The following is a 9,836-nucleotide window of genomic DNA, read 5'->3' on the forward strand; positions in this document are numbered from 1 at the left end:
ACCCGTTGCGGGCGGGTTTAGTATTATAAATTAAAACCCGCACATGGATGCGGGTGGGTTTGGTATTAACTTTATATCCGGTGGATACCCGCATGGATATCCACCAAACCCGCAATATTGTTTTCAAATATTTTTAATTTAATTTAAATATAAAAATGTATAAAGAAAATAATGTCATTAATTAAATTACCAAATAGCCAAAGGCTCAAAGTTGTGTATGTGGCCTATAGCCTATTCTAAAGTCATAATCTAAAGAAAACTAAAGGCATTTTCCTTCGAATTAGTATTTGAAAATATTAATCTTAATTATTATTATAGGCATTGTGTTGGATGGGTGCTTATGGTGGTGAATGAAATGAATATCTTCTCTTGGAGCTTGTTTTAAATGATAATATGAAATGTAATTATTATTTTTAGATACTAGTTTGTGTTTTTTAAATGGATTTGTGTAATTTATACTTAAATTTGAAAATTTGTATTGAATTGATGTGAAAATTTTAATTTTTCATTTACATTATTTAAATATAAAATTGAGTATGTTATATGGAATTTAAGGTTGTTATTATAAATTTATATATTAAACATTTGTGATTTTAAATACGGAAACTCGCAAAAAATCCGCCGGATACTATTGCGGGTTTGGTAATTATTAAAACCCGCTGCGGGTGGGTTTTTGTAAAAAAATTAAAACCCGCTGCGGGTTGCGGGTAAGTTTGGTAATTTAAATTTTGTGCGGATTTGGGTTTGATAATGACAAACCCGCTGCGGGCGGTACCCATTGCCATCCCTAGTACCGTGCGACACATTTGACACCGGACACGGACAAGTAGTCAGAGTAGGGGTGGGCAATAGCGTAATTTCAGAATGGGATAAACCCTAGTGGCTTGTTCTTTCTTTTCTTAAACCCTTCAACCGGGGTTTTTAATTAAATACCCTTTAATAGTTTCAAAATTATTTAAATACCTCCTTCCTTTTTAGTTTTCATGGATACCCTAATAAATGTGAACAAAGTCAGAAATACCCTTAATGAATGCATCAAATTCACTCAATGAATTCTCTTCATATTTCTTTCCTCATTTCTTTCACCCAAATCTATTTTTACTGCCGATTCTTTCAAAATCTCTTAGAATCTCTCAAAATCTCTCATAATTTCTTACACAAATACAATTATTTATTCATTTCTTTAACACCCACTCTTTCTTTAAATGTGCATTGCTTATTAAACAACCCAATAAGGTATGTTAATGTTGTTGGGTTTTAAATTTTTTAATTTTTAGGAAAATTTAAAAATTTTCCTCACATTACAATGTTTTATTTTCACCATTTTTTCTTATACGTAGAAATATATGCAATGTAGGTTGTTTAATTATTTTTTTCAGCAATATAACTTATTAATGGCGAAAATGTTTCAAGTCGTGCATTCTTTTGATACCGTGTACGTCATATAGTTAGTCATGTAGGTCGTGTAAGTAATATAGTCGTGTAAGCCGTGTAGGTCATGTAAGAAATATAGCCGTGTAGGTCATGTAAGAAATATAATCGTGTAAGTCATGTAAGAAATATAGTCGTGTAAGTCGTGTAAGTAATATAGTCGTGTAGGTCATGTAGGTCGTGTAGTTACTTGTATATGAATTTAATATTATTTTTTTTATTGTATCATCATATATGATTTTGGTACGTGTGCCTATTCTCTTCAATGGTGAATGAATTGAACAAAATGACGAGTATAAGTTCAAAGGTTCAAAGGCTAAAGGGATAATGATACCACGATCGACAACATATGTCGAATTGGTGGAGAAGATAGCTGAAGTTATTGAGATAGATACTTCGGAATTCGAAATCACAATGAAGTTCAAACTTAAGACATTTGATCCTATGCCACCAGTTACAATTCAAACCAATGATAATGTGGAATTTTTTTAGATTTCGATTTAATTTCACTTCTTTTTTTTAATAATTTTCGTTGACATTTTGTGCATAGTAGCAAATATAAATTCTTAGCACAAATTAAGTCTTTAAAGAACTAAATTAATCTAATGATTAATGGAAAAATTCGTGTAATTTTAAAGTCAAAATTAAACATATTACAGCCATTTAAAAAGTTTTTTTTTTTTTTATCTTTAAAGTGCTTTCTTCCTCTAGCCAAGCATACAAGCACATGAGGAATGCCTGCATATAATTAATCCATGAAATCAATTAAGAAAAAAAAATATCAACTATAGGAAATTAATGTAATATTATACACATAAGAACACCATTCGCAGTGATAAAATATTTCCAATGTAATATTAGACATATCATGACTTACCATGGCTTATAATTGAAAATGAAGAATCTCTCTAACTAATGACATTTCACAAGGTAAAGGTATATGCACCATTCCAATTTATTGTGAGCCTAATTAAACTAAATGTAATGTGTAGATTCTATTGACAAGAAACAAAATGTGGAATTGAAGGTCGTGTAATTGTGTAATACAAGAAGATCGTGTAATTGTATAATACATAAAGGTCGTGTAAACATGCAATACATGAAGGTCGTGTAAACGTGTAATACATGAAGGTCGTGTAATCGTGCAATACATGAAGGTCGTGTAATCGTGCAATACATGAAGGTCGTGTAATACACAACCTTGAATGTTACATAACCTTACACGACCAAATCTTGTGTTACATAACAAAATTATAATTAGTACAATCTATTAATTTTTCACAATTTGCATGCAGCAAAACAACTAGAAATTTATTTTCAAACATGTTATGAGAGACCCACAACTAATTAATATATTTTTTCAATATAAAACCCTAACTTTTTGTTTTTTTCCCTTGAATATTAACAAGAAAACTAATTACATGGAATTACTTGTCTCAACTAGTTACATTCTGATAATTTTACAGCAAATGATCAACTCTCTCCGGGGATTATGTAGTGACGAACTATGCTTCACTTTCTCAGTTGTGGCAGCTTCCCCTTCTCAGGCTTAGTTTGCTCGTGTTGAAGTTCGATTTACCATGTATGGAGAATGAATGTTTGTTTTGGTAGAGGTGATGCCAGTGAGGGAATTGCAGTGTTTGTTTGTTTGAGTTTGATAATGGAGGGAATTGTAGCAGATGAGTGTTTGTTTGCTTCAGTAGAGAAGGGAGAGGTGCTGTCCGTTGAGTTGAAATATTTTAAAATGAGGATAACTTAGTAATTTCCTATCAGTTTTTAAAGGTTATCAATGAAAATTTTGGCAAAAACAGATTTTAGGGTATTGAGATAATTTTTGAAGTATGGAGGTGTACCGGACGCAATTGGCACCCCTTCAACCTCTATTTGCTTGCATCATAAAGAAAAGAAGAAAGTTTTGGTGAAGTCCCCTCCTGTTTGTTCGTGAAGAGAAAATGGCAAAGAGATTGATTCCAGCATTCAGTCGCGTTTTGGTTGAAAAAATAATCCCTCCTTCCAAAACCAACTCCGGAATCTTACTTCCTGAGAAAACAAGCAAGGTTATTTTTTTTTCTATTTTAATTTATATTCTCATTTACTTGTAGCCTTTTGTTGCTTACATGTTTTGTGAGTTACACTGTTGCTCTTTCAAATCCCAAACTCTATTTGTTTTTACATTACTTTCATGAATTCAAGTGCCTTTTTTTTTTTAAAAAAAAAAAAGCACCCGCGTCTGGTTTTTAATTGCATTATGTTGTAGTCATGTGGTTTTGCTTTGGATTTGGCTTGTTTAGCGTTTTTGATTGATGGGTATTGCTCTGATTAAAAAAAAAAAGGGAAAAAGCACCCAATTTTCAATTTGTTCATATTGCCTTGACATTTCTGTTAGAGGGCCTGGTTTTTAATCGCAAAATGTAGCAGTCACGTTGCTTTGCTTTGGATTTTACTTGTTTAGCGTTCTGATTAATGGGTATTGCTCTGATTTTAATATTTTTATATACCTGACTGAATATCCTTTAAGGGATTTTTCTTTATTTCTTCTGTATAAATCCCTAAATGAAAAAAAAAAATTATCGATATATGTGTGCCCTCAACTATTTGGGTATTTTTCTAAAATTAACATGCAATAGTGACTAACGAAAAGTTAAAGATATCTCCTTTTCATCTCCCATTTATCCCCGTCCTGATGCTAAGAATTTGTTGTGTTCCGTGAGGATCGTGTGTCGCACCCTTTCTTTAATCCACTAAAGTGCACTTATGTGGAAGAGTAGAGCCTCTGCTTATAAGGCATAACACCATTCTTGACTTAGCCAAATGGACCCTCTACCCTTCACCATTTTTTGCCCTCCTATCATTCCTTGCACAAAAAGTCTTCCATTTGTAGATGGTTTTTGCTCAATTACTTCATAAGTCTGAGAATAAGAGAGTATAGAATGTAGTATGAATGTTTTCTGATTGTGGAGAGTAGCATGTTACATGACTAAGATCAATACAACTGGTTAATAAACTGGTTCTAAACATCCTAATGTGTGAGAGGAAAAGGCTTGAGGAAAAGGCCAGACATTTAATTTATATCCTTGTTGAAGAGTTAGCTATGTTTATGATGAATGGATGCTTCTTCTTCTCTTGGTATTTCCTGAGCACCATTAGTTCTAACATAACTTCCAATAAATTTTTTCTATTTATCTGCATCTTTTGGCAAGCGTGTTATTCAATTTGGGAAATGAAGATCCGTATATATGCAATTTGTAAAGTTTTATATTTATTTGTTTGTTAGCTGGCTATCTTAAGTCTGTTATTGTTATATTCATTGTTATTTATTTATTTATAAAATTTCAGCTGATTTCTGGAAAAGTTGTTGCTGTGGGTCCTGGAGCTCGTGATGTCAATGGAAAGTTTATTCCTGTAAGTGTGAAGGAAGGGGATACTGTTCTTTTGCCCGAGTATGGGGGGGCTGAAGTTAAGCTTGGTGATAAAAAGTATGTCTTAGTGCCTCTTGTTGAGTCATACACTTATATCTTGAATTGACTCCATAGATTTAAGAACTGGTTTACACTTGAGTGTGGAATGTGTTTATAATTTTCCTAAATAATGGATGCTTTTCATTGCTTTATACGATATGGATGAATCAATTCTTCAAGTTGTTCCAATTTTCCATCATAAGTTATTGAAGGAGACCCTGTTAGTTTACTTGATCTCTATTTCCTCAACATTTGATAGACATTACATCTATCTCACCTTCAAAGGATACAGACCTTTGGCAGGCTGCAACATCTAAGTGGGTGCTGTAACTTTAATGGTTTTATACTTCTTTTTTGTGGACTTCATATCAACCATTTGTCAATCTCGTCATTAATAATGAATTATAGTTTCCTGTAAAGAAGTACAATATGATGTTGAATCTATGCAGTATTTTATGTGTACACTGATATGTAGGGATGCAAAATTCCGTACTCTTCCTTAACCTAGTTAACATAGGAAAGATTGAAATGGTGACTACATTTATGGAATGCTGGAAATCTATGCAATGTTATTATTTGAAATTATAATGTGTGGACAAGGTTCAGAACTTGAGACTGGACAACATGACTCAATATTCAAGGTGATTTTTTTTGTGTTATTCTGACTTCTAATGGGAACTTTTTATTTCAAGTGCCTCAAAACTGGCATGATCGTGATAATACAGGCAAGTTAAAAATTTTCATGATTTGAATTTGATTGATGATTCTAGCTATTAAGCACTTCATGGCAACTATGAACACATATACCATGTTAGCACATATGCAACAATAGCATTCTGAAATGCATTTTCTTTTCATGAATATTCTGGAAAGTTTGAGCATTTTTTTTTTGTGCTTGTACTGCTTTTAAAGGGTCTAACTTTTGTTAGTGTCATATTTTGGTCATGAAGTGGCTTTCTTTCCCTTGCTTATCATTGTAGTATGATCACTTATTTCCCACTAAAATGATTCTCTGTTGTGCTTCACAAGCGATGAAAATTCATGAAAACTGACTTGATTTTTTTTTCCTTTGGCTTTTCTTTTCTTGTAGGTACCATCTGTACGAGGATGAGTCCATCCTGGGAACACTTCATGACCATTGAAAAATATTGCTCTTTGATTGCATCTAGTAATGGCAGCTTTAATAATTCAAAGTTGTCGGCTGGAGCAGCCTTGTGACTGAATATTAGTGCTATATACATTTAAACTTATTTAGGACTTGAGAAGTGTTTTCATATAACTTGATGTACTAGTTCAGAAACTAATTTGCGACTGAGAATTGCTAAGGGCTGCAGTTTATAGCGCATTATTCGAAGTGCCCTTTGGTCCGTTTTCATTTGTCCTACTCCTGTAATTTGCCTTTTTTACTCGGGTCAGGTTTAGGGGTCCAAGACAATCCCTGACCGAATCTACGTCTGGGCATTTGTTTGTGGGCCCTCAAACTCAATCCAATTAAATTGCAAACTGATTCAGTCCTCCACACCCGACCCGGATTGGTCGGGTTCCCACAGCCCCATACCCACGGGGATTTTTGCCATCCATTTTCTTCTGAAGCTTTCAATATAAGCTTTTGTGTGTTTCAATCAGGAGGTAAGAGGAACTAAGATGTTGGGTACTTGGGTAGCAAATTTAGACGGGACAGTGGAGGTCAATGCAATAACTAACAAGCCAGTATATGGTTTTTTCTATTTATTAAGCCTCCAGTATATGGCTGTCAAGAAATATATTTATAATGACCACTCTGCTTTCAGAATAATACTAATTTTCGAAATAAAAGAAGTAAATTCTTTTTTTAATTTTGTAAATAATTTTTATGAAAATTAGAAAATTAAACGAATATACACATAGCATCCATCCACCTTTCTCAAAAGAGTAATGATATAGCCACAAACTCTTGTACAAATTTATTTTGTACAAACTGATATGGCATGATAAGATTGGTTGAATTAAATATCACTTGGCCCACATAATTTGTTTTTATTAATTTATATTTTCATTCAACCAATGAATTAATGCCATGTCAGTTTGTACAAAATAAGTTTGTACAAGAATTTGTGGTTGTATCATTACTCTTCTCAAAATATTTTAACATCATTTCCTCTTAACTTTGAATTTTCTCACTTCACAAACAATTCAGTCCATCAAAATGTCCAAAGAAATCCATAATTTGCATAACATGATCATTAGAGACATAAAACATAAACATTAATCAACACCCCAAAAAATTCTAAGTGGAAAAGATAGAATGGCCAATAAATGATCGATTTTACTAGAATTTTACACAACAATATATATTTCTTTTTCCAGAGCAATATTCTGGAAATCGTTGAATGCTGATAAATATTGCTAAATCAAAAAGTTTCGATAACACATAAAACCCTATTCTTCCAAATCTTTTGATGAGTTAATATATTTCCTTGCAGCATCCAAACTCAGTTCTTCATGTACCTGGACATAATTGGTAAACAAATTTTATTGCATTAGCAAACATAAAATAGAAAATTGAACAGGATGAACATCGTGTCATTGAGGGAAAGTAAACATACAAGTTTCTTGTGAATTTGTTGAAAAGACTGGCAAAATCTTTCCGCCTCTTCAGCTCCCACCTATGCAACACGAGGACCAATTGTCAAATTTGCCCACGTAAAACTTGAAATATAATGGATAGTAAAACTTTCATGAACATGTAATTGTTAGTTTTATGTGTATGAAATCATCTGATTAAAGCATTTGGTACCCAAAGTCCATTTGTCCAATTGTTCATGCCACCTAAATAATATAATAACATTCCATTACTTAAATTGGAGCCACAAGAAAAGATTATGTCATCACCACAGACTCCACATAAGAAGTTAAATTGCGCGCCTTTCTAAAATTAGAGGATCCCCACAAGAAGAAAAAATTGTCCACTATCAACATGAATTATTCATCTCCACTGGACATGCTCTCAGATCCAATGAATGGAAAAAATGCGTACAAACATGCTATCTTAGCATATAAAAAAGCAAAAAGGAAAATAAACTAAAATGCTTAAAATCTGCTAATATGCGCAGAAAATGCATACCTTTTTGCCAGCCACAAGCTTAAGCTTCTCCCAAAATGCATCTGTTGAAAACAAAATACATATGAACACAATCAAATTGCTCAGTCACCAAATTATAAACATAAAACTAAGGCATCTTAGTACATGCAATTTTTTTTTTTCTCATCATCTCCATCTTAGTTTTATGATGCGACCAAATGATGCAGAACTGGATGCAATATTTATTTAGAAGCTCCTTAATTAAAGAATATATTTTGTTGTTAGGTAGCCATTGGTATATGATTAATAAGAAAATAATAAGGTTTATTTCGTTTTCAGGCAGAGATTGATTTATAATTAATAAGAAAATAATTAACTTTCTCCTTGTCTCCCCATAAACTTTTAATCCTTTCGCATCAATTATCCCTAATTTCTGCTTGTTTCCTCTCACTCCTCTCTTTCCATCCTGCATCTTAAGAAATTCAGAAGAAAAAAAAAAAGCGAAATTCTGCTAAAGCATGCCCCAAAACCAAAAGAGATAATGAAAAGTTCACTGAAAGTGTCCAAATCAGATTGACAGAATAATTTGACCACTGCACTGAAAGATTTCGACAATTTTAAAACCCAGATCAATCTTTCTCACCGACAGCAACCAAATAGACAGAATATCTCTAACTCATTACTGATGCTAGCTAAAACATATGAAAATCTATCTATCATAAGAACAAAGTAGCTTTGCAGTAACATATACCATGAAAATCAGTTCCTTGATTCACCATCTGCTTTTTATCCCCTTCATCTAACGCATCTTGCCTTTGGTTTACCTACAGAGCAAATGTCAGAATTATTGAGCCACCACAGAATCCATTAAAACTAATAATAAAAAATATCGAGGGAGTATGGCTGTATGGGGCAGTGTTGTAATATTGTTGTACCGGCTCATCCTTTGTTGAGTTTGAAGTTGATTGTCCGGAAGAATCTAGGTCAAGCTGGATACAAATGCCAATGCAAGAAGCAACAGTGTTAAACATCTTAGTTAAGACCTTGAAAAAATATTTAAAAATATATTAACAAAATCGAATCGTACCATCTCTAATTCAATATAAGATTAACCTAAATGAAAAATCTATCCTAAGCTTAAAGTGAAGTAATCAGTGATTAATCTAACGAAAAATCAATCTTGAATTAATGCTGCCGACAATTGTATAAACGAGTTAAATTAAATTAAATTTATAAAGACGAACAAGTATCGAGAATCATGATAGAAATAACAGAGAAAGAGATAGAGTTACTTGATAATCGCGAGATCGTGCAACTGGAAAAAGATCAAGAAGCCGTCGAAATTCCGCTTCATCCATCTTGCTCTTGTTCTTGCTTCAGAAAATTTTTCTTTTCTTTTTTCTTTAAATATTTTGAAAGAATTCTCCGCTGCTGTACTTGACTTGCTTTGACTTCGTTTCCACCATTTTCCTTTCTTTTTCTGAAAGGAAACCAAGGCCGTAACTATTTAGATCGACCCATGGGCCTAATACCTTGATCCACTTCATTGTTTCCGTTAAAACCTTGTACTAGCATTAGCGGGAAGATTTGTTTTCGTGGGTTTCGATTTTGTTTTCCTCTTTAGTGTTTTCAAAGTTGAAACAAAAAATGTTTTGATATATAAATTTTTTGTTTTTTTTAATGTTTTTGATATTTATATCACTAAAAATCCATCCATTATTAGCACTTTTGAGTCATAACAACGTATTAAATTTTTTTCATAGGAAAAATGATAAAACCACAAACTTGTTTTGTCTAAATAGATGTACATTTAGGGGTGTTTGTGAATTAGATTTTGCGGATTGAGCATTAATTCATATCCGATCCACAATTTTACATGCTAAATT

The 9,836-nt window shown here is 32.6% G+C and overlaps 2 protein-coding genes across 2 annotated transcripts; one reads left to right on the plus strand and one right to left on the minus strand.

Annotated features, from left to right (window-relative positions):
* The first annotated feature begins 3,257 nt into the window (after positions 1 to 3,257).
* Positions 3,258 to 6,256, plus strand: LOC18051283 (10 kDa chaperonin, mitochondrial). Its single transcript, XM_006446267.2, has 3 exons — positions 3,258 to 3,488; positions 4,768 to 4,907; positions 5,980 to 6,256. Exons 1-3 carry the CDS (start codon positions 3,384 to 3,386, stop codon positions 6,029 to 6,031), a joined length of 297 nt encoding a protein of 98 aa, XP_006446330.1. The 5' UTR covers positions 3,258 to 3,383; the 3' UTR covers positions 6,032 to 6,256.
* An 891-nt stretch (positions 6,257 to 7,147) lies between these two features.
* Positions 7,148 to 9,427, minus strand: LOC18051284. Its single transcript, XM_006446268.2, has 6 exons — positions 9,243 to 9,427; positions 8,886 to 8,939; positions 8,702 to 8,774; positions 7,993 to 8,033; positions 7,475 to 7,534; positions 7,148 to 7,376 (listed from the first exon to the last, which is right to left on the minus strand). Exons 1-6 carry the CDS (start codon positions 9,306 to 9,308, stop codon positions 7,308 to 7,310), a joined length of 363 nt encoding a protein of 120 aa, XP_006446331.1. The 5' UTR covers positions 9,309 to 9,427; the 3' UTR covers positions 7,148 to 7,307.
* Between the last annotated feature and the right edge of the window lie 409 nt (positions 9,428 to 9,836).

Source organism: Citrus clementina, unplaced genomic scaffold (genome assembly GCF_000493195.1).
Source record: "Citrus clementina cultivar Clemenules unplaced genomic scaffold, Citrus_clementina_v1.0 scaffold_2, whole genome shotgun sequence".
Classification (NCBI taxonomy): domain Eukaryota; kingdom Viridiplantae; phylum Streptophyta; class Magnoliopsida; order Sapindales; family Rutaceae; genus Citrus; species Citrus x clementina.

Coding starts and splice junctions, on each gene's coding strand:
- LOC18051283 (XM_006446267.2), top strand. CDS start 3,384: ATGGCAAAGAGATTGATTCCAGCATTCAGTCGCGTTTTGGTTGAAAAA. Junction 3,489..4,767: donor TTCCTGAGAAAACAAGCAAG/GTTATTTTTTTT, acceptor ATAAAATTTCAG/CTGATTTCTGGAAAAGTTGT. Junction 4,908..5,979: donor GTTAAGCTTGGTGATAAAAA/GTATGTCTTAGT, acceptor CTTTTCTTGTAG/GTACCATCTGTACGAGGATG.
- LOC18051284 (XM_006446268.2), bottom strand. CDS start 9,308: ATGGATGAAGCGGAATTTCGACGGCTTCTTGATCTTTTTCCAGTTGCA. Junction 8,034..8,701: donor TCAAGGAACTGATTTTCATG/GTATATGTTACT, acceptor TGTTTTCAACAG/ATGCATTTTGGGAGAAGCTT. Junction 7,377..7,474: donor AACAAATTCACAAGAAACTT/GTATGTTTACTT, acceptor AATTATGTCCAG/GTACATGAAGAACTGAGTTT.